General features: G+C 51.4%; 2 protein-coding genes across 4 annotated transcripts; both read left to right on the forward strand.

Annotated features, from left to right (window-relative positions):
- The first annotated feature begins 4,557 nt into the window (after positions 1–4,557).
- On the forward strand, positions 4,558–7,855 carry ZNF688 (zinc finger protein 688). Of its 2 annotated transcripts, XM_081131271.1 has the most exons (3): positions 4,558–5,109; positions 5,419–5,532; positions 6,270–7,855. In XM_081131271.1, the coding sequence occupies exons 1-3, from the start codon at positions 4,914–4,916 to the stop codon at positions 6,785–6,787; spliced, it is 828 nt and encodes a 275-aa protein (XP_080987397.1). In that variant the 5' UTR covers positions 4,558–4,913; the 3' UTR covers positions 6,788–7,855. The 2 variants fall into 2 exon arrangements, with proteins under 2 accessions (XP_080987397.1, XP_080987398.1); XM_081131272.1 differs by lacking the exon at positions 5,419–5,532.
- A 10,157-nt stretch (positions 7,856–18,012) lies between these two features.
- Positions 18,013–22,733, forward strand: LOC308555004 (zinc finger protein 764-like). 2 transcript variants are annotated; one of them, XM_081132739.1, is made up of 3 exons: positions 18,013–18,502; positions 18,648–18,761; positions 19,534–22,733. In XM_081132739.1, the coding sequence occupies exons 1-3, from the start codon at positions 18,307–18,309 to the stop codon at positions 20,448–20,450; spliced, it is 1,227 nt and encodes a 408-aa protein (XP_080988865.1). In that variant the 5' UTR covers positions 18,013–18,306; the 3' UTR covers positions 20,451–22,733. The 2 variants fall into 2 exon arrangements, with proteins under 2 accessions (XP_080988865.1, XP_080988866.1); XM_081132740.1 differs by having other exon boundaries at positions 19,537–22,733.
- Positions 22,734–23,140: the final 407 nt, after the last annotated feature.

Below are 23,140 nucleotides of genomic sequence, written 5' to 3' on the forward strand. Positions count from 1 at the left end.
TGTCAAGTGTTCTCCTTTTCCCTGTCTTAGGATCCAGGGATGGGAGTGAGGAAAGGAGGGTTGAAAAGCCCAAAACAAAGAGAGAGGGAGCACTGGGGTGTGTCTAAAGAGCGGCTGCCAGCCAGCACAGCGCCTGGCCCTGGTCACAAAGCTGCCTGCCAGAGCTCTGCTGGGACTCTAGGGAGAGCTCCATTCAGCCTTAGCTCAGGGACACTCCAACCCACAGACCACCCTACTCCTGCCCAGACTGTGGCTGCAACTTCAGCTCTCCCTCCCTCCTGGCCACCCACAACAGGTCCACTCCGGAGAGCAGCCCTTCCCCTGTGATCAGAGTAAGGGCCGTTTCTCCCAGCGCAAGTACCTGCTCCAGCATAATTTATCCACACAGGTGAAAAGACCTGCCCCTGCCGACTGTGGGGTAGATGCTCCTGCCAGGGGGCTTCCCTCACCACCCACAGGCAGGCTCACACTGGGGAGAGGCCCTGTGGACGCCCAGACTACATGGCACTTCACTCACCCCTACCTGCTGGCCATCTGCCAGCACACACACAGCGAGCAGCCCTACAGCTAGCCCAAGTGCAGCCTGTTTTGTCTCAGGTGCACACGCGCAGACGAGAAGTCCCATCCCTGCCCTGGCTCTGGTCACCAGCACACCGACTCTAAGGGCCGAGCCTGGGAAAGGCTTCGAGCGCAAGCACGCCCTGGAATACCATCAGCGGACCTATCGCTCCAACAGGAGCGCAAGGTGGCAGCAGCCTGGCGTGGGGCTTTCAGAGCCAGTCCCTGTTTGGGGAGGCCAGGACCCCCTAATTCATCTAGGTCACTTCTGGTACTTTCCTGATATATTTCAAGAGTGTTAGGTGGTAGAGCCCACGTGAGAAGATTTGAGTTTTCTCTGGAAAGGAAGAGGCAAGGTTTATGTGATTGGGGGGAAGGAAAGAAAATGGACACTTAAGGAAAACAAAGCTCTGTTAGGAAATGAGCAGAGGTGAGGGGGCACCGAGAAGGTCCTCTGGGGGAAGGAGGCTGGAATCTGAATGACTGCCTCAGGGCTGAAGCCATATTCTGAGGGTCCTGCTCCCACTTCCAACTTGGGGTTACTTCACTGCAAACCATTCACCTAACTGACCTTTCTTTCTGGACTGTTCTCACCCTTCGAGCATTCTGGTCTGTATCTCCCCTGTTCCTCAGAGATGGGGTCCCTTAGATGTGAAAACCTATTTAAGGAGGGGTCCCCAGTCTAGAGATTCCCTGGAACAGAGGGCACGCTTTGGACTGTCCCCACTGGAGGAAGCTCATCCAAGGATTCTGCCTTTTAGTCAGTGCAAGTGAAATACCAGGCAAGGAGGCACGTGCGGTATCAAGCCATTGTTGGCGCTCTGGTCTTAACCATCTGGAGGTGGCCCCAGAGAGAAAAAGGCTTCAGGTGGGGACTTCTCCTGCCCCATGCTCACTCTGCGCACAGTGATTGCAATGTTTCTTCCTTCTCCTGGATTTTACATCTTTCAAATGTATTTTGGGCCACAGCAATCAGAAATATATAAAGTTAGGGACTTTTTTAAAAGAATAATTACTTGGCCCGGCTGATGTGGCTCAGCGGTTGAGCACGGACCTATGATCCAGAAGATCGAGGTTCGATTCCCAGTCAGGGCACATGCCCAGGTTGTGGGCTCGATCCCTAGTAGGGGACATGCAGGAGGGAGCCGATCAATGACTCTCATCATTGATGTTTTTATCTCTCTCTCTTCCTCCCTTCCTCACTCTGAAATCAATAAAGACATATTTTAAAAAATCATTTAAAAAAAAATTACGTGGCCCTAGCCAGTATTGCTCAGTGGCTGGAGTGTCGACCTGCACATGGAAGAGTCCTAGGTTCCTTTCCCAGTCAAGGGACATACCTGGGTTGTGGGTACCCTCCCTGCCCCAGGTTGGGGCACCTACGGGAGGCAGCTGGTCCATGTGTCTCTCTCATGTGGATGTTTCTCTCTACCTCTCTATCTCCCCCTCCCTCCATCCCTTCCACTCTCTCTGAAAAGCAAAGGACAAAAATATCCTCAGGTGAGAATTAATGAAAAAGAGGAATAATTGCTCGTAATTAGAGTTGAAATCAAGGCATAGTATCTTCAGTCTAATTTTTTTCTGTAACGTGTCAACAATTCAGAAGTCTTTCTAACCTATTTGCATATGCTAGCCCTACTTTAGAACAAGAAACTGTTGGAAGAAATAAGCAAGGAGGTGGGTTAGACTAAGTATGTCTGCATGCCAGGAGTGGTACTGGGTGACTCAAATACCTCTTTGAACAAAAGACTGCTTCTCCGAACCCTTGGGTTCCAAAGATGATTATTAATGGGAACTGGGTATTATTTTTACTTCACCACATAGCCTCTCCTTAATTAGTAGATGTGGAATCCAGGTTCAGCTCAGTCCCCACCACCTGGGTAGCCTTAAGCATATTATTAAACATTTCTGTACCTTAGTTGTCTCACTTGTAAAATGGGGCTAATGTCACCTTCGCAGGATTGTCTGAGATAAAATGTGAAGGCACCTGACATGTCTTTATAGTTTGAAGAACAAATAGCAGAGCTGTTCTCAACATTTTATTATAAAAGTTTTCAAAGGTTCAAAAAAGTTGAAAGAATTGTATGGTAAACACTTAAGTCCATCACTTAGATTCTGCAATTAACCTACAATATGAATGTACTTAATGCCACTGAACTGTATACTTAAAAATCGTTAAAATGGCAACTTTTATGTTACATATTGCCACAATTTTTAAAAAAAGGCATGAAGTGCTGATTCATGCCACAACATGGATAAATCTTGAAAACACTATGTTAAGTGAAAGAAGCCAGACACAAAAGGACAAATATTGCATGATTCCACTTATATGAGGTAGTAGGACAGGCAAATTCATACAGACAGAAAAATGAAAAACTATCAAGGGCTTCCGGAGAGGAGAATGGAAAGTGACTGCTTAATGGGTTCTGGGTTTTCTTTCACTGTGATGAAAACATTTTGAAAATTGATAGTGGTGATGGTTGCACAACACTGTAAATATAATTAATGCCACTGAATTGTAAACATAAAAATGGTTAAATGGCGCTAGCCGGTTTGGTTCAGTGGTTAGAGTGTTGGCTGGATGACTGAAAGGTCCCGGGTTTGATTCCAGCCAAGGGCAGTACCGTGGTTGCAGGCTCAATCTCCGGCCCTGTTGGGTGGAGAATTGTCCAGTACACCAAAAAGTTTGCAGGTTCAATCCCCCACCAGGGCCCTAGGGGCTGTACATAAATGTTCAAAGCAGTACTAGACAAAAGGTGGAAACCACCCAAAAGTCCATCTCCATCAACTGATGAATAAACAAAATATGACGTATCCATACAATGGAATATTATTCAGCCACAAAAAGGAATGAAACACTGACATATGCGACATGGATAAACCTTGAAAACACAACAGAAGCCAGGCAGGAAAGGCCACAGTGCATGGCTCCATTTATATGAAACACCCAGAAAAAGCAAATCTAGAGACAGAAAGCAGATTAGTGGCTGCCACCGGGTGCAGGAAGGGGAGAATGGGAGTGGCTTTTCAGTGAGCAGGTAGGTGGCTTCCTTTAGGGGTGATGAAAGTAGTGACCCTTGTGCACTGTAAATGTACTAAATGCCACTGCATTGTACAGTTTAAAATGACCGATGTGTAATAGTTAATGTGATGTGTATTTTACAACAAAAAATTGTTTATTGACTGGAAAGTGTGCACAAAGAAACATTCAGGGGCGACATCAATGTCCTGTATCTTGTTGGGGGTGATGGTTAATACGGTTGTATACATTTGTCAAAACTTGGCGAATTTTACACAGCAGATCTGTGCGTTTTACTGTATGTACGATATAATTCAAATGAATAAAAAGAGTTGAAAGTAATTGCCTCTGGAGAACAGGGGAAAAGGTACAGGGGATTACTTTTGTCATTACAAAAACTTTTGTGTCACTTCTAAAAAACCTCACATATTAATTAATTTGGAAAACAATAAAATGTAACTTAAAATTTGCCCATTCCAATTCGAACCTCGCCAAACACATTCCTTCGCCCGCTGCTCCAGGCGGGGGCCCGCGGGAGCCGAGCGTGGCCCAAGCGGTCGGGAGCCCCGCCGCCGCGGTCCCCGCAGTGAACGCCACGTGCTTTCGACCTCGGCCGCCCCCAGGGTTTGCCCTGAGCGTGCGCGTCTTCCCCCCGCGGCTGGGGACCCGACGCCGCCGGCGCGAGGCGTGGAGAGAAGACCGTCGGGACACAGCCGCGGGCTCCGCAAGCGCCCAGGCCCCGATCGGGCTCAGGGCAGCCCCCGAGACCCGGCGCGCCCTCCCGGCCTCCCGCCGCCTCGCGCAGCCGCTTCCTGCGCGCGGGCCAATCAGCGGCCGCTGGGCGCCGCCGGCCCGTCCATCTTTCTTGAAGGCAAGAAGGCTCCCCCACGACCTCCCTCCATCCCGTCTTCCCCCTGAAAGCCACCTGCAGCGGCCATTTTACTTGAGGGCAAGTGGATGATGAGACCTGAGAAGCCGGACCGGCGCCATGTTTGATATGATCAGGGGACGGCGCCCTTAAGAGCAGTCAGTGACAACTGAAGCCGGGATGTCGCCATATTTTCTGAAGGCACCTTCCGGGTCCCGCAACCCGGGTGTCTGTGGCCAAGCTGCCAAGAAGTGAATAAACACCGAGGGGGTTGGTGTGTCCCTCTCAGAACCCCCGAGTCCCTAGCAGCCAGTCCCTGCTACTCCGGTTTCCGCGGCTGCGCTCGGCGCCCAGGCTGGGGGGGCCGCGGCCCGGGGAGCCGGTCCTGCGGACGACGAACGCGGAGCCGGGCGCGGGAGGCGGTGGCCCCGGGGACAAGGCGGCCGCTGCTCGGGGCTGGGAGGCCCCATGGCGCCACCCCCAGCCCCGCTCCCGGCGCTGACAGCTGGGGAGACCCGGCCTCGCTGCCAGAAGCCCGGGTCCGTGAGCTTCGCGGACGTGGCCGTGTACTTCTCCCCGGAGGAGTGGGGGTGCCTGCGGCCCGCGCAGAGGGCCCTGTACCGGGACGTGATGCGGGAGACCTACGGCCACCTGGGCGCCCTCGGTGAGGCCGGGGTCAGAGCCCCCCTCCTCCTCCACTGGGGTTCACAGAGGAGATGAAATAGAGGGACTCGGAGGATTGTGCGCCCTAATCCCGAACTATTCCACCAACGGGACCAGCCACCTTCTGTTCCCAGGGCCTCAGGTACCCCCTTGGGAGTTCTTCCAACCCGAATCCGCTCCCTCCAGGCAGGGAGCATTGAGACACCATCACGTTGAGCATAAGTTCTGAGGAAGTGCCCTCACCCTGCAGGGGGATGCCATCTTCCCAGGGCAGCCTCTCAGGTTGGCAATGATCCCTATTCTCTCCCAGGACTCCCAGGCCCCAAACCAGACCTCATCTCTTGGATGGAACAGGAGAGTGAGGCTTGGAACCCGGCCGCCCAGGATCCTGAGGAGGGGGAATGCGTGGGAGGAGCTCTGAGAGGTGAGGGATTGTCCCAAGTCTCCCCCACCTGGCACTCCAGGGTTTCCTGTTTTTTAAGATCCCCACTCCCAGCATCCCTAAAGGAATGAAAGAGCCACCCAGTGTTGGATAACAGAGGAAAGGAGGCAGAACTGGTACAAAATTTTCAGAACTTGAGACAGTCATCATGTCGAGACCAGAGCAGGAAAATCAGGAGCACAAGTCCAACACTCAGGCTTCCAGATCCCTGTGGTAGAAAACACCACTTACTCTCCCTTTTTCAGGAACAACTAAAATCCCGGAGGATTGGAAGTAACTTCAGACCCGCCTTCCACAGTCCTCAAGCAGAGCAGAGAAAATGCCCAGCAACCGAGAGCTTGGCTCTGTTCCCCTCATCCCCCAGCAGTGATCTCCAGCAAATAGGTTTCCTCCTCTGTAAAAGGCTTACCCTACAGAAAATCGAGAAAAAACAGTAATAGCTACTGCTCATGGAGCATTTACTGAGTGCTCAACATGTTCTGATTTAATTCTTCCAAAACCTCTGTAAAGAAATCATTATGATTCCCATTTGACACATGAGGAACCAAGGCCCAGATAAGTCACTTAAGAGATTTGAACTTGTTTACTGTCCTTTCAGAGCCTGTGTGTTAATCACTGTGCAGTATTTTTCTGGCACTTTTTTAAGTAAAAGCATCCTATAACCTGAGACAGTCTAAGCAGATGTGTTTTGAAATGTATCTTAATTTCCTGTTTCCCAGGAAACACCCCAAATAAGAAGGAAGAGGAACCCAAGGCAGTACCAGGATCCAAGGGACCTAGAAAGACTCCTGAGGACAGGCCTGAGGAGCTAATTAAACACAACTCTGACTCGGCTACCAGCAAGGCCTCGGAAAGGGCACAGCCATCAACAAAAACTGCCTGGGACCAGAGCACAGGTGCGCAGCCCCCAGCCCCGGTGCCCAGCGTGAGCTCTCAGGCCAGCCAGCGGCGCCACGTATGTGCAGACTGTGGTCGCCGCTTCACCTACCCGTCGCTGCTGGTCAGCCATCGGCGCATGCACTCCGGGGAGCGGCCCTTCCCCTGCCCCGAGTGTGGCATGCGCTTCAAGAGGAAGTTTGCGGTGGAAGCGCACCAGTGGATCCATCGCTCCTGCTCTGGGGGCCGGCGAGGCCGGAGGCCTGGGATCCGGGCTGTGCCTCGGGCCCCGGTTCGAGGTGACCGGGACCCGCCGGTGCTGTTCCGGCACTACCCAGACATCTTTGAGGAGTGCGGGTGAGTGACTCCCACTTGTGGGGTTGAGCCTGACCTCGGCAGTAAGGACCGACTGACGGGCTCTGAGGGAGGCTCCTCAATCAGGGACATGGGAACCCAAATTCATCCCTTGGGCTTCCCTCAAGGATCCCTCAATTTTTCAAACATGTAAAAAGGAAAGTGCCTGTAAAGATTCAACTAGATTAAACTTAACACCTCTTTCCCCAATTTTTCTATAAAATGAAGAGAGTGAGATGCTAGACTTTTCTCAGTGTTATTTCAGTAGCAGGTGCAACCACGATCTTTCCACTGTCTCAAAAAACACCCCTTGCTGCTTATCTACATGAGAGGTAAATACTGAGGAGGGCCCAGGCTTGGGGAAGGGGCCCAGATGGAGGGTGTGTTCAAGCCCTGGCTAGCTGACACCAGCAGGGAGCCCAGGAAGTGGAGTGGGTGGAAAGAGCACAGAAACCCAGAGCAGAGCTAGTCTCTGCCCGAGGCACAGCTGGTAAGTCTGGCCCTCCCCAGTCTCACTCCCTCATCTGTAAAATGAGGATTACTCATATCTACCTCAAAGGAAAGGGTTACTGTGAAGACTGAAAATTTAACAAGATAGTACATATGATTAGTAAATGTGCAATGTGTTGAAAGAGGAGATTATCGACATTTTACGCTTCAGAAAGGCTAAGGAGGCAGGGCATGGATAGTAATAGTCATGTTTTGCAGATGAGCAAACTGAGGCTCAGAGAGGTGAAGTGATTTTTTTCAACATTTCATTGCTTTAAGGCAGCAAAGCTGGAAACTGACACAGAGCCCAGATATTTCTACCACTTTCTCTGAACAGTCATATCTGGGTAGACCCAAGTCAGGGTCTCAGGTGAGAGTGAGGTGAGGGATTATATCTGGGCAGGAAGCCAGGAGGACAGCAAACAGCAACTACAAGACAGGTTTCTTGACCCTGACTATGTTAGAGTGTCATCGGGATATGCCAAGGTTGGAGGTTTGATCCCCGGCCAGACCACATACAGGAATCAACCAATGAGTATATGGATAGGTGGATGATGTTTCTCTCTCTGTCTGTCTTCCTCAAATCAATAAATAAAAAAATAAAAATAAAAAAGGTTTTTTGATCCTTACTTCCCAGTGAGAGAGTGGCCTCGCCTTGGGACTAGGGGTGGCTCCTCAGGATGCAGGGCCCAACCCTGCCTGTTTGGGAGAGTCTCAGCAGGAAAACTTAGAGGCCTGCCTAAGCCAGTGACCTTTCCCTAAGAAAAGTACAGCCAATATTCAGTGACCTTCTGTTGGAGAGACAGCTAGGTGATAAGGGAATTCTGGGCTGAGGAAGGCTGACTCCATTCATCATTCAACAAACATCTGAGGCCTCTGTGGGTTTTAGTCAGCGTGTGCTGGGCTCCAGACACACGCTGACTCAGAAAAGAGTGATTGCGGCTGTGATGAAGGATGTCCAGCCAGAGGTACCACCTAACCCATCCTCGTTGTTGATATCCCAGGAAATGCATCTTGAGAGAGTTGTGCTTCCCATAGCATTAGGTAGTAATTGGTGTGTGGGGAGATTTTCAGGTAAAGGGAGCAGCAAGGGAGCCTTGTTTCATAAAAAGGGTAAAAAATGGACACTGTGGAATAGAGGTAAGAGAATGGTCTCTGGATTCAGACTGTCTGGGCTCAGATCCTGACTCACTTGCTTTTTAGTTAGGCAATCTTGGGCAAGTCACTTACCCCAAATCACCCCTTTGTGCCTTAGTATCTTCATCTATAAAACCTGGATAATAGCACCTGCCTCATAAAACTGCTGTAGGATTAAGTGAGGTCATATAGAAGAGTACCTTGCACATTAGTATTTAATAAACACCAATTTTTATTATTATTCTAACCAATACAAAATAGTATGTGAAGGGGATCAAGAGGAGACCTAGGGTGAAACAAGGAAGGTTTCCTGGAAGAAGTGGTTCAAATTGGCCTGGAAGGATGAGAAAGATTTCAACCAGGATAGGCATGTATAAGGAATGGTAGTAGTTCTAGTTGACTGAAACATAAAGAACTAGGTAATGGCCCTGGCCAGTGTGGCTCAGTTGGAGCAGAGTCCCTGTACACAAAAAGGTGGTGGGTGGATTCCTGGCCAGGGCACATACCCAGGTTGCACATTTGATCCCCGGTCAGGGAGAGTTCAAGAGGCAATCAATAGAAGTTTCTCTCTCACATCTCTCTCTCCCTTCCTCTCTCTAAAACCAGTTTTAAAAAAAGAACTAGGTAATGACTAATGGCAGACATGCAGGAGAGGGGTGGATGCCAACCTGGAAGGGCCACAGATCCCAGCAAAGGAGCTTAAGGATTATCCTGTAGGCATTGAGGAGCCAAAGAAAGTTCTTGAGAAGCAGGGCTGTTTGATAGCTACTGTCAGAAGATGTCTTTGGCCCTGACTGGTGTGGCTCACTTGGTTGGGCGCTGTCCCGTGCACCAAGAGGTTGCTAGTTCAGTTCCTAGTCAGGGCACATGCCCAGGTTACAGGCTTGACCTCTGGTTCTGCTTGCACATTGATGTTTCTCTTTCTCCCTCTCCCTCTCTCTCTCTGAAAATCAATAAAGAAAAAATATATTTTTAAAAAAAGATGTTTTTGTAAACTGTAGAGTATGACCTGTGGAAGGAGACTGGACACTAGAGACCTGTTGGACATCTGCTCTTAGAGCTGATAAGGAGCTGGGACCATGCTAAAGAGCAAGACCTTTTCTTGCTTCCTGACCTTGGAACTGGGAAGAAAGATACCCAGGAGAGGCTTTGCCATAGTATCTGCTTGGCTCATTGACTGCCAATGTGAGCTGTGAACAAGTCAGTCCCAGAGATTCCAAGCACAGAGAGCTGGAGAGAGGGAGCCTGACTGCTGGACAAGGGGCAGTCAGGAGTGGAGGGTGTGAAGGCCCAGGGGTGACCAGTAGTGGAGCGGGGTGAGTCAAAGAGAAGGTGGAGAGGAGGTGCCACTAGGGAGCGGGGAGCAGAACCAGGCACAGCGTGTCAAGCACAGCACTGCCAAGGTCAGCATGAGACACAGGATGAGTGCTGTCTGCTCTTTCTTTTTCCTTTATCTATTTAACAGATATATAGTAAGCATTTGCCATGTACTAAGAACTATTCTTTGTGCCAGGATATAGCAGGGAAAACAGACACAGGAATCCTCTTAGAACTTACATTTGGGTGGGGGGTGTAGGACTAGTGATAAGCCAGTATATAAATACAACAGGTAGTGTATTGCAAATAGTAAACACTACAAAGGAACTAAAACAGAAGATGTGCTGAAAGTGCCTGTTGCAGATGGATACCTAGGCCAGACTTGGTAAGGATGAGACATTTTTAAAACCAGATTTTTATTGATTTTTTAGAGAGAGGAAGGGGGAGGACAGAGAGAAACACTGATGTGAGAGCAATGACATCAATCGGCTGCCTCCTGCATGTCCCCTACTTCCTGCACACCCGCCACATGATTGGGGGATTGAAAGGCAACCTTGTGGTGCACAGGACACCGCCCAACCAACTGAGCTACGCCGGCCAGGGCAGGATGAGACATTTGAGCTGTGTTCCAAATGATGAGCAGGAGCCAAAGGGCAATGGTCAGCCTGGCAGGATATGGGAGTTGGAGAGGGCAGGGTTTTAGAGGTTGGGATGAAGGGTGGGGGTAGAGTGGGGAGGAGAGTAGAAGAGTTTCTGAACAGAGGAAACAGCAAGTGCCATGCTCTGAGGAAAGGATGAGTTTGGGTGAGGTACAGAAAGGACACTGGTGGCTGGCTTGAGGAACTGAGAGGAGATTTACAGATGAGCTTGGAGTAGGGGAAGGGTACAAGTTACAGAGCTCTTGCTTGCCATGATGCAAAGTTTGGATTTTATTCTAAATACACTGGAAGGTCACTGGGTTGTTTCTGTTTTGCAGTAAAATATATAACACAGAATGTACCATTTAAAATTTTTGAAAAATATGATTTATAGATTTTAGATAGAGGGGGAGGAGAGGGAGAGAGACAGAAACATCAATTGGTTGCCTCTCACAGCACCCTGACCTGGGATTGAACCCTCAACCTGGGTATGTGCCCTGACTGGGAATCAAATTGGCAACCTTTCAGTTCATGAGAGGATATTCAACCAACTGAGCCACACCAGCCAGGGCCATTTTAATACCTTTAAGAGTAAGGTTTAGTGGCACTGGGTACATTCACACTGTTGTGCAACCACCACCACCATCCCTCTCCAGAACTTTTTTTCATTTTCCCCAACTGAAGCTTTGTCTTCATTAAACAGTAATGCCCTATGCCGCCTTCCCCAGCCCCTGACAACCACCATTCTACTTTCTGTCTCTATGAATTTGAGTACTCTAGTACCTCATATAAACCACTGGGGGGGAGGGGAGCATCAAGGTGAGCAGAGTGTCAAGGTGATTTGATTTATAATATATGTATTTGCATTTTAAAAACCCACTCAAGTGCAGCCAGTATGGCTCAGTGGTTGAGCTTCAACCTATGAACCAGGAGGTCATGGTTCAATTCCTCGTCAGGGCACATGCTGGAGTTGCGGGCTTGATGCCCAGTCGGGGGCATGCAGGAGGCAGCTGATCAATGACTCTCATCATTGATGTTTTTCTCTCTCTCTCCCTTTCCCCTTGTCTCTTTGAAATCAATAAAAACATTTAAAAAACAAAACCTGACTCTGTGCTGAGAATGGACTGTAGAGTGGAGATAGGGAGTAGCAGGACTACTGGTAAACACTGGAAGATGAATGGACAGAGCCTGTCTGTGGGCTGGATGTGGTGGCTGAGAGCATCAGACGAGCCCAGAACCATGATAAGGTTTTTGGCTGAGTGAGGAAGATGGAGGATTCTGTTCCTGGGGTGGCCCTGGGAATAATGACAGGGTGGACTACAGCATTTTAGAGCTGGAAGGGAGCTGTTGGAACTGTCTAGTTCAATGTTTTAAGCAGGGTTTGGAAAGCAGAGGGTGGGATAGGTTTCTTTGTTGAGGGCACTCTCTAAGGGGCACATACCTGGGGTGCAGTCCACCAAGCATATCATGAGGATATCGTTCCACGAATAGGCTCTGAGAAAGGCTGAGGCCCAGAGGAGGGAAGGGACTTTCTTCAGATCACAGCTGAGCTAGTGGCAGAGGTAGGCCTGGAACCCAACCCTCCAATTTCTCATCTGATGCTCTTGCTCTTTTCACCATACCAGGCTGCAATGCTGGATGGATGAGAAAGGCAAGAGGCCAGAAGCCCAGAGACCAGCTAGGAGACCCCAGGCCTAAATCAACAACAGCCAGAGCAAGAGGAGGCCACCAGTGAGAGCTGCTACAGGGTACCTTTAGTGAAGCCAGTCACCCTTGCTCCAGGGTAATTTCATATACCTCCCAAACACTGAATGACTTTTTTTTTAAATCCTCACCAGAGGATAATTTTTCCACTGATTTTTAGAGAGAGTGGAGGGGGGGGAGAGAGAGAGAGAGAGAAATATCGATGTGAGAGATATACATTGATTGGTTGCCTCCCACACTCGCCCAATTAGGGCTGGGGAATGGAACCTGCAACCCAGGTATGTGCCCTTGACTGGGAATTGAACCTGCCTCACAACCCTTTGATGCACGGGCTGACTAACCACTGAGCCACACCAGCCAGGGCCTGAATGACATTTTTCCCCCATGACATGACCCCTACACATAAGCTTCATATTTACTTTTCAGTACTTACCATAGCCCATCATTTAAATTTTTTCTCTCTACATTTGTACGACAGTGTGGAATCGTGTGTGTGACCAGAAGCAGCTCTTCTGACCTCCTAGTTCCCTGCTTCTTGCACTACCCCACATTACAACTGCATCTTGGTAATGTGTCCTAAAATCCCACCTCTCTTTGCCAAAATTGTGCCTTCAATCATTTGAGGCAATACAGCATGGGTTCTGGAGTCGGACTGCCTGGGTCTTCACTTACTAGCTGTGTGTACTGGGGCAAGATTATCCCTCTGGTCTTCAACCTCCTGATCCAGAAAGGTACCTATCTCTGAAGTGTTGTGAGGGTTAAATGAATTAACAAGAAAAAGCACTTAGAACAGAGTCTGGCATATACTAAGTGATCAATCAAGGTAAGCGAAGGTTATTAGTCTTTGTCTTATCACAGAACCAACTGTAGCTCTTGCATAGTCTGCCATTATTCTGTTAGGAGAGCTTGGAATTAGTAGATCAGGGGGCATATTTAAATGGAGCATTAAAACAACGAGCCCTGTCATCCAGTAACTCATCCAATGTTTTATGCAATCATAATTGAATAAATTAAGAATCCAGGTCATTTTCACAAGGTTGGCAGGGGTCAGTAAATTCAAAATATTCATGTTGCTTTTCTGGAACCGGCCTGGAAGAGGCAGGAGGAGGTGGGGGAAAAGGCTGGCATTTAGGAGTCTAAAGACCCAGAGTCACTAATGGGCTGCCTGACTTTGGGTAACAACTGGGCCTTAGTTTCCTCTTCTGTGAAATAACTGAACTTTGAGGCAGAGGCATTCGGCTCAGTGTCCTCAGTTAAAGATACAGTAAATGTTGGAAATACCAGATATAGGTAATAGACACATACATACATACATAAACTGACGATCTCTGGAGGGACATTTAGGAAACTGTTAAGAGAGGAATAGGGTGGAAGGAGAGAATATTCTGTATCTTGTAAATGAAAAAAAAATCGAGAAATGAATTGGTTTGCCAAAAATGTTTCTGAATTAAGGCTGGTCACTGAGGGGGCCTTCTTGCGGGGATTAGGGAGTGGACGTGTGGCCAGTGGCCCGGCTCGCGGGCCCCGTCTCCCCCGCTGCTGGGCCCCAGCCGCCCGGCCCGCGCACCACGCTCGCAGCTCACCCGACGTCGGACGCCGAGGAGGCTGCGGCTTCTAACGACGGGCGAGGGCGCTTCCAAGGCCGCTCGCGGAACAGCAAGAGAGGAACCTCGGGTTACCAAGCCAGCTCCTCAACACCAGGCCCACACTGAAGCCCTTGGACGCCTTCCTCCAGAAGTAAAGACGCCGGAGTACCACCGTCTTTTCTGGGGGCGCCTTCCTTTCCTCGGCGCTGGGACCACCGAGTTCGCGCTCCCAGTTCTCGGCGTCCTAGAGCGGCCCCACCCGAGCTAGTTCCGGTCTCTTAGGTCGGAGGACCCGGTCCCCGGAGGCCCAGTGCCCGGCAGTATCCGTCCTCGAGCCAGGGTCGCGCATGGCTCCAGCCCGGTGCCTGCTGCAGGCTTCCCGCAGAGGTGCCCGCAAAGGCCCGGACGGAAGGAAGAGTGGGGTGGGAAGGCCAGGCGCCGGGGGCTTCGTGGAGGTGGCCGTGTATTTCTTCCCCGAGGAGTGGGGCTGTCTGCTGCCCGCGTAGAGGGCCTGGGACCAGGACGTGATGCGGCGGACCTATGGCCACCTGGGCGCGCTTCCTGAGGGCCCGCTGTGCCTGATCTCTGAAAAGGGAAGGGGGCAGGTGGGATGGCAAGGGCCCGGTGCCCTACTCGCCCCTACTCCCGCCTCAGGTGACTCCCTTCCCTGTGATTCCCGACAGATCAGCCTAACCTGGAATTCATAACTACGTCTCCTCTGTCAGACTCCTTCAGTTGCTCTCCAGGGCTTTCTGCAGACACTTCAGAACCTGTGTCACGACACGAAGGCCCCTGGCACGCTAACCTCCAATTCAAACCAGATCTTTCTCTCCCTACAGGCAAGCCACCCCTTTTGGCTCCAGGTAAATGGGGTGTTTGGACGTGCCTCTAGCTCAGTGAGCCTATGCTCTAGCTGTACTGCACTGTATACACTGCACATCCAAATCTAACATCCTTCAATGTCCTTCTCAAATGCCCTCTCCAAGAAATTCCTGTTGGAGCTCTTCTGCCCATACTGAAAATCTCAGAACTGTGGCTCTGTGTCTATTAGACCTGAGCACAGTCTGCCCAAAGGTCTCCATACCTGTGCCAGCAGAGCTCATACTTAGTATCTCTCTCCCTTAGTGTAAATTTAGAGTTTAATGTAAACTTAGAGCAGGAACCTTATCTTGGTTCACCAAGACTTCCAACATCTAGAACATCTTGATGCCTGGCATAGAGGTACCCAATACATTTTCATTAAATGAATGCAGAGGTAGTATTAAGAAATGTTTTGGGTTTTTTGAGTGGTTAGGGTCCTTCCCCAGGATTCCCAGGCCCCAAAACAGCCCTCCTGGGTAGAGCAGGAGACCCAGTTGTGGGGTGCAGATACTCAGGATCTCCAGGAGAGAGGAAGCCTGAGAAAGATGGAAGTGTGAGAAGTGGGGGCAATGTCCCAGTTCCAGCTGGAAGGGAAAATGTTTTGTTAAGCAAGAAACATCTACATGTTCCTTACTAATTTTTCTTGACCTGAATTTCTAACACCCACTGGAGACTGAAATCTTGACCTTCTCTTTCTCAATTGACTGAGGCATCCAGTGGTCCCATGACCAGGTCACGTTGTTTGAATCGTCTGAACTCTAGGTCAGTGGCAGTGTGTGAATTCAAGTTTAGGATGGAGGCAGTTCACCTTTCTGTCCCTGGGCCCTGTAACAGCTGCTCCTCTGGTTGATCCTGACTCATGAGCCCTTTAGTTGGCAAACACAGTTTAGGGAGAACGGCCAGGGGCCAGGGGCCCATCTGAATGCTTCTGCCATTGTGAAGGTTGGTTCTGTAACCTGAACATGAATAGGCCTTGGACAATTAACAGGGCAAGTTTTGAATCTGTGGTGTTTCACAACAGCCACTCAGAAGAGCAATACATTTAGGAAGGGCCAGGAGGAGTCTGTTTGGGAGTTGTATGAGCTCCCTGGGATCAGAAACACTGACCTTATGTCTGAGCCCTCTCCTTGCCCCCGCCCCCCGTGCCCAACCTTAACACCTGGCACTAATGCAGCACTCCCATCCCTGCCTCAGTGCAGTCATGCTTTGCCATCACCTTTAACCTGGTCCAGTGCACGCTCTGGAGAGGGACCCTTTGCAACTAGTGTGGCACCTACCTCCGCCTTAGCTAGTACCTCTCGTGCTACCTGCTGACTCAGGCAGGGGGCCCTACTTCCGTCCCCACTATAGGAGGTCCTTCAGCCAGAGGTCCAGCAGTCTGGTGCCATAGTCCCCCAGGGACAATCCAGGGGTTCAAACCCTCCCCCAGCTTATTCCCCAGGAGGGTCCAGATCCCGCTGTGAGTTTTTAGGACTACCCAGAGCTGTTCCAGGCCGGTCATAGGCACCACTGTGAGGAGTGGGCACTGACAGTTGACAAAATGCTATTGCTCTTAATGGAAATTTTCTGTTTTCTCTTGTGTCAGAGCTAGAGCTGAGGTTGAGTCCCTAGGCAACTCTGTGGCCTTACCCTTTCCAGACTTTTTGTCTTCTCTTCCCTTTCTGCCATAATCAACTCTTTACTTTCAGGCTCCCCTGGTGGTGGGGGAAGCATCCACCAAATATGTGTCAGGTGGAAGCCCCAGGAAGGGGGCTTTGGAAGTGTTGACAGCAAAACGGCACCAGGTGTTAGACCTCAGTTCAGCAACCTTAGTACTTGAGTTCTGGCTAAGAAAGAATTCAGAGGCAAGACTCAAACTACAAGAGAAAGTTTATTTAGAAAGTCACAGTGGTAGAAGAAGTGAGCCATAGAAGAAATGGGCTCAGGAAATGAGCTACAGAGGCAGAAGAAGGGTCCTTGGAGCTTAGGGAAGGGAGGGATTTAGAGAGAGCTGGTGAGAGATATGTGCCTTGAGAGGGGAGAGGGAGGAAAGGCTGGAGCATGCTCCTGGAAAAGGAGAGAGAGCACCCTCGGGGTCCCTATGTTAAGAGCTTTTATCTCAAGTTCTCAGGGGGAGAATCTCAATAGAATATTCATCAGCTTTCTAGTTGTGCCCCCTCAGGGTGGTAGTCTCCACTGGTTGGTTGGCCCCAGGGGAGGGGGTCATTAGTCAATGCATCTGGCCCTGATGTCAGCATGGCATTCACTCTGATTTTGAGGCTCTGGCCTGGAGCACAGCTGAGGCCTAGATGTCAACTCCAGGGGTTACTGCTTAAGGGAGTCCTCCTGCAAGGGCTTGTAGTTTTGCTTGTTGCTAGGCACCTGGGTCTTTTCTCCTGGTGACTCTCTGCGCCTGGCCTATGGTTCCTGCTCATGTCTAAGTACCTACTACAGAAGGAGGCAAGCAGAGAAAAGTTCCAGACGAGACCCAGAACCTGCTGAAGATGGGGAGTGCATTTCCATGAAATGTGTGAAATACTGTGATTGATTCAGTTGGCCAAAGGAAAAGTATCAAGTCTTCTTAAGGCAGGGTGTTTATGAAGGTGTGTGGGGGCCAGAGTAGGCAGTCAATAAATATGCCCAATGAGAGGGAGGTTTGGAGATAGAAATGATGGGGAGAGTTGGTGCCATTTGCTGAGATAAAGACCCCAGGAGGGGCAGGTTGAGGGAAGAAAGGGATGAGTTCAGCTTGAGCCACACCAAGTCTGAGGTGTTTGTGGGACATCCATGCAGAGGCAAGTGACAGGTGGTTCTCTTATCAAGAGGAATTCAGGAGCCAGGTCTGGGCTAGAGGCAAATAATGTTGGGGAGGCATCCTGCAGGGCATGTGGAGGGAGGGCAAGCTTGCAGAAAGAAGGTTCTTCTGACCTTTCTTACATCTTATCCTACTCTCCCCAGGATCTCCTGAAATAGAAGGTCCCAGAATTTCAGGCTCCAACAAACTTCCAATAGAGGTTCTTTTTTACCCACTACTTTTTGTTAATTGATTTCAGAAGGAGGAATGGAGAGGGAAAGAGAGAGGAAAAACCATCAATAATGAGAGTCATTGATTGGCTGCCCCCTGCACGCCCCCTACAGGGGATCGAGCCCACAACCCGGGCATGTGCCCTGACCGGGAATAGGAACCGCGACCTGCTGGTTCATAGGTCCACGCTCAACCACTGAGCCACGGGCCCCACTACTTTTTTTTTACCCTCAACATTTGGGGAAAGATTGCTGCCAGCCAGTGATGGCCCAAAGCCCAATTATGAACCGCCCAGCGACGAAAAATAACGTCCCAATTTCCAAAGGCGGAGCGCGCCGAGCGGGGGCTGCAGCAGGAGGCCCAGCGCCGAGCTCCCGCCGCGCCCGGCGGGTTCCTCCAAACCGGGCGGGGCTGCCCAGCGCGGGGCGGGGCCGGGCGGGACGCGGTGGCCCCGCTGCCCCCGGTCGTGGCGGGGCGCTGGCTCCCGCACTGGTAGCCGCCGCGGCCATTTTGGTTGAGGGCTGGCGACCAAGCAACCGGAGACCCCGGGGTGTCGTCATCTGGGCAAAACCGCGTAGGCGCCAAGTTGGTGAGGCCGCGTTGCCGCCATTTCTTAGGAAAGCGGCCGCCAGCCCCGGTTCTCCGTGTGTCTTCAGCACCGACTCTTAGCTTTCAGCCATCCGCGTGGTCCCTGGGAGGCGGCGGCTGCTTCCCGGACTCGGTGTCCGGGGCACGTGAGGCCCCGCGGACCAGGGGCGGCGCTAGCCTGTCCCCGGGGCTGGCGCTTCCCATGGCGCCGCCTCCGGCCCCGCTCCCCGCGCGGGAACCAGAGGAGGCCGCGCGCGAGGGGAGGGGCCCCGAGCCCGTGAACTTCGCGGACGTGGCCGTGTACTTCTCCCCGGAGGAGTGGGGGTGCCTGCGGCCCGCGCAGAGGGCCCTGTACCGGGACGTGATGCGGGAGACCTACGGCCACCTGGGCGCGCTCGGTGAGGCCCCTCTGCTCGCCCGGGCCCGCAGCCGCGGCCACCCGCCCAGCCCCCGGGCCCTGCGCGGGGAGCGGGAGAGCCCGGGTCTGGGACGGCGGGACCGCGGGTGGGCGCGGCTCCCGCAGCGTGCGTTCTTCTTCCGCAGGGTCCCGAGGCCCCAAGCCCGCCCTCATCTCCTGGCTGGAGGGAGAGGCTGACCTGTGGGGTCCAGGTTCCCGAGATCCGGCTGCGGCGGAGTGTGGGACAGAAGGCGGCACAGGTGAAGCACTGGGGACTCCGCCTCTTGGGGCTTCCTGTGGGCCTGCCCATCCTGCTGCCCTCTGCCACCTCCTTACCCTTCCCTGAGGTGCCTTCCCAGCAGAGGTGATTATGCCTGGCTTCTGGGTTCAGCCTAGAAAGCGGCCCCGAGTGTGCCCAGGCCCTGCTGGGGTGCGGGTCCCTGGCATGCCTGCCTCTCCACGCCCAACCTGCAACTCTGTGTCTAGTTGGTCTCCAGGCTCCCTTGAGCTCCACATCATTCCTCCATCTAGCACCTTGGCCAGGTCCTGTGTTTTAGTTTACCTTTTATTTTGTTATATTTTTGTAGCAGCTCCCCTTCCTCTTGGCTTCTACTGTTTTCTTCTAGCAGTTCATCCTGGCAACTTGCTGCACAATGTACCCAGCCCCCCTGAACTTGGCTCAGCTGGGTTCATGTCCCTCTGTGCTGTTCCTGCTGCCTGAAGCACTCTTAAGCATCTTCTCATTCCCCATGACCCGGTCAGATGTCTTCTGCCTGCCCCCAGCCATTTCCCAGCCCTGAGGCAGAGTGTACTGTTGCTTCCTACTGCCTCTGTCTCTGCTGCTTTCCTTTCTGTCCTGTGCAGCTGAGGAAGAGGTGTCCTTAGCGTCCCTGTCTATACTGACAGAGTCCCAGAGACAGCTGTGGGTCCAGAAGGTAGCTGAATATAAGAGTCCTCTCTCGCCTTATGGGGTGTGGGCTTCAAGGACCAGGATGAAGAAGCCAGGGTCTGAGCTCTCCTCTTATCTCCCAGCAGATTCCAGAAACAAAGAAGAGAAAGGACTAAGAGAAGGCACTGAAGCACTGGAGAAGATCCTTTCTATGGATGCTCGGCCTCTTGGGCTAAAGGCGCTCAAATCCCCTTCTGCTGGTCTCCCTTGCAGTTTGGAGCAGCCATCCCCGGTGCCTCGCAGGGGTCGCCCCCCACTCTTTGCCCATCCCCCTGTCCCAAGAGCAGACCAGCGTCATGGTTGCTACCTGTGTGGGAAGAGCTTTGCCTGGCGCTCCACTCTGGTGGAGCACCTGTATACCCACACGGGTGAGAAGCCCTTCTCTTGCCCTGACTGTGGCAAAGGCTTTGCCCAGGCCTCCTCTCTGAGCAAGCACCGTGCCATCCACCGTGGGGAGCGGCCCCACCGCTGCCCAGACTGTGGCCGGGCCTTCACCCAGCGCTCTGCCCTCACCACCCACCTACGGGTCCACACGGGTGAGAAGCCCTACCGCTGTGCTGACTGCGGCCACTGCTTCAGCCAGAGCTCTGCCCTCTACCAGCATCAGCGGGTCCACAGTGGCGAGACCCCCTTCCCCTGCCCAGATTGTGGCCGTGCCTTTGCTCATGCCTCAGACCTTCGGCGCCATGTGCGCACCCATACAGGCGAGAAGCCCTACCCTTGCCCAGACTGTGGGCGCTGCTTCCGACAGAGCTCTGAAATGGCAGCCCACCGGCGTACCCATAGTGGGGAACGCCCCTACCCCTGTCCTCAGTGTGGCAGGTGCTTTGGCCAGAAGTCAGCCATGGCCAAGCACCAGTGGGTCCACAGGCCTGGTGCCGGGGGACGCAGGGGCCAGGGTGCCAGTAGGTTGCCTGTGTCCGTTGCTCCTGGCCAAGGGGACCTAGACCCACCTGTGGGCTTCCAGCACTATCCAGAGATATTTCAGGAGTGTGGGTGATGGCTTCAAAGACAAAGGGTGAAGATCTAAACATTTCCTGAAACCCAAACTGGAGTCAGTACTGAACCTTTGGGGGCTCCAGGGAGATCATAGAGTTCCTTGTAAGAGCTGAACCTGGGGGATGAGACCATTGTATTTTAGGCCCTCGCCAGCTGGATATGTGGACATCTCACTCTCTGCTGGCCTAGACTCTAGAAGCCCCTTTGCCGACTTAGGGCTGAGATAAGAATCTCAGTAGACCTTTGCTGTGGGAAGAAAAGGCCGTTTCTCAGATATGTTAAGAGGATTGAGGTAGAGGAAAACCTTGTTTTACCCATTGTCTTTTTACTGCAGAAGTTAATAATTGGTGGCCATGTACTGAATCTGGCCTGCAGCTGTGTTTTATTTTCTTGGCCTAGTCAGAATTTTAAAATGTTACAAATTATTGGTTAAGATTTCACACAGAAATCCAGGTTTCTGACTGCTCTTGAGAAATCCAAAGATTTGGCATTTCTACGTAAGCTCCCACAGAACCACAGTTGGGGGAGCTGGGAGCAGGAGCTGGGGGCTGCTTTTCCCTTTGGATGGAGCCGGAGCCTGTGCTCGCCACCCCTCATCAACTCCTGACCAGCATCAACTGGCACTCATGGCTTCACCATGTCTCTGGCAAAGCAGGCTCTCTCCATCTGGTATTTTCCACTCCTTTACATGACCTTTTGGTCTCCTGTGGTCATTGGAGTCTACAAACCATGGTCTATAGCATTCCAGTTTGCCTGAATTAGGGATTCGAGTAGAGAGCATATTATGTGAAAGGGTTGCAGGAGAAAAGTAAAAGCAGGCTTTATTTTAAATTTTGCTGGCATTGTATTTTATAGTTTGCAAAGTACTGTCTTTTCCATGAACTCATTTCACCCTCGTAACTGCCTGAGAAAGGGAGAATCTTGTTTGCGCAGGACAGCCCACTCAGGACTGAATCTTTTGCCCCAAACCAGTGGCATTTCTGCCATACCACAGCACTGATCTCAGTTGACCAGCAGTTCTTGGTTTTGAAGGGGAAGGCCCTGAGAGTCCCCTCCAGTCATCCTTGGGTCTTCCTGGGAGAGCCCCATGGCTCAGGCCTTATCCACCCTAGACCCAACCAGGAGGGCTTCATCACATTTTAGAACTGGAAGAGATCTGAGCTTTCGCAGTTGGGGACACTGAGACTAGGGAAGGCTAAGTAAACTGCCCAAGGTCACACACAGAGGTGGCAGGGTTCTTGGTTTATTGGTGTCTACCACACCTCTCTTGAATTTCTTGCCAGTGTCTCAGCCAAGGTTCTGGAGGCATCAGCCCACTCCCTATGAGGGCAGCCAGGCACTGACCAGGACTGGAGACAGCCCAGCCCAGTGTCAGTGAAGCCTAGGTATAAGATGAGTGGCAAAATGGCCATGTAGCAGACCAAGGCAAGGGAGAAACCAATCTGTGATGAGAGTTTAGGGCAAACGAGCAAAGCTTGGTCTTCATTCTCTTTAGGTACCCACCACCATAAACCAAGGGGCACTAGGGCAGGAACATTGGGATTAGTAGCCAGAGGGAATTGTACCCATCTACATTCCCAAGCTCTGCATATAATATCCCCTCTCCCCTTGGGACTCCACTAGTCATCTATCAAGAATTCCTTGTGGTCAGAGCCCAGCCTTGTCCAGGTGATGGAAGCAGCCAGCTATGGGCAGACCCTGTCCTGCCTCTGGTCAAGATGACCCTTCACTTAAGGAAGAGGAATAGCAGGGGTCATGTCCTTTGCTGGCCTATGTACTGAACTCAGCCCTACCTTAGGGAGGAAGAAACCAGATTTGTCAACCTGGAGAAACTTCTAAGGAAAGGCTTGAGGTGAAGTAATGAACTGACTGGATTCCAAATCTGAGCCCACCCTAAACTCTTCTGGGAGGATTGGCTTGTGTGCCACCTTGTCACAAGTGGGACATGGTGTGAGAAGACACCTTGGTAGTAGGAGAGAGCTACTTTTGTACCAGCTTTTAATTCCCTAGAGAATCCAGTGTACAACCCCTCCCATCCTCAGACTGCCTGGGGAAAACCCAGCTTGAAACACCATTCTCAACTCAGACTCAAAGCCAGATCTGGAACCTAGCCTCAGCTTTCCAATTAAAGGTGCCATAATTACTACTTTCTCTGAGTGCTTTGAAGTTTGCAAGGCTTGCTTAGGGCCCAAACACCATTCCCAACTCCTGCTTCCTGCCTTCGTGACCCAACTTACCACCATTAAAAGATAATTTTTGAGCATCATGAAATGCTTAAGCCTCATTCCATTCTTAGCTCCTCATTTCTTGGCACGGATACTTCTACCAAACGTGGGGCTCTCTGCTACTGCAGGTCTTTGAGGCTCAGAACCTAAAACAGTTGAAGCCGGGAAGAGAATTTTTCTAGGGCTTCACTGGAGAAAAGCTAGTCTGTATCAGATATGAGCCCATTCATATGGCCAGTGCGAGAGGTTAGGCCATGACCACATGTCCCTAGCTTGTCCAAGCCATCTAAAATAAGGGTATTGATTTGAGTTCCAAAGACCTTTAAAATTTTTAGGAATGTTTATGAGCATCTTTCTAGGAACAGGATGTGCAAAGCTGTTTTTGACCCAAAGAAGCTAAAATCTGCTCTAGGCCAGTATCTTTTCAAAGTAAGGCTTTTCTGACAAATAATCTATTTCTTTAAAA

Source organism: Miniopterus schreibersii (genome assembly GCF_964146895.1).
Source record: "Miniopterus schreibersii genome assembly, chromosome: 3".
Taxonomy (NCBI): domain Eukaryota; kingdom Metazoa; phylum Chordata; class Mammalia; order Chiroptera; family Miniopteridae; genus Miniopterus; species Miniopterus schreibersii.

Coding starts and splice junctions, on each gene's coding strand:
- ZNF688 (XM_081131271.1), top strand. CDS start 4,914: ATGGCGCCACCCCCAGCCCCGCTCCCGGCGCTGACAGCTGGGGAGACC. Junction 5,110..5,418: donor CGGCCACCTGGGCGCCCTCG/GTGAGGCCGGGG, acceptor ATTCTCTCCCAG/GACTCCCAGGCCCCAAACCA. Junction 5,533..6,269: donor CGTGGGAGGAGCTCTGAGAG/GTGAGGGATTGT, acceptor CCTGTTTCCCAG/GAAACACCCCAAATAAGAAG.
- LOC308555004 (XM_081132739.1), top strand. CDS start 18,307: ATGGCGCCGCCTCCGGCCCCGCTCCCCGCGCGGGAACCAGAGGAGGCC. Junction 18,503..18,647: donor CGGCCACCTGGGCGCGCTCG/GTGAGGCCCCTC, acceptor CTTCTTCCGCAG/GGTCCCGAGGCCCCAAGCCC. Junction 18,762..19,533: donor TGGGACAGAAGGCGGCACAG/GTGAAGCACTGG, acceptor CTTATCTCCCAG/CAGATTCCAGAAACAAAGAA.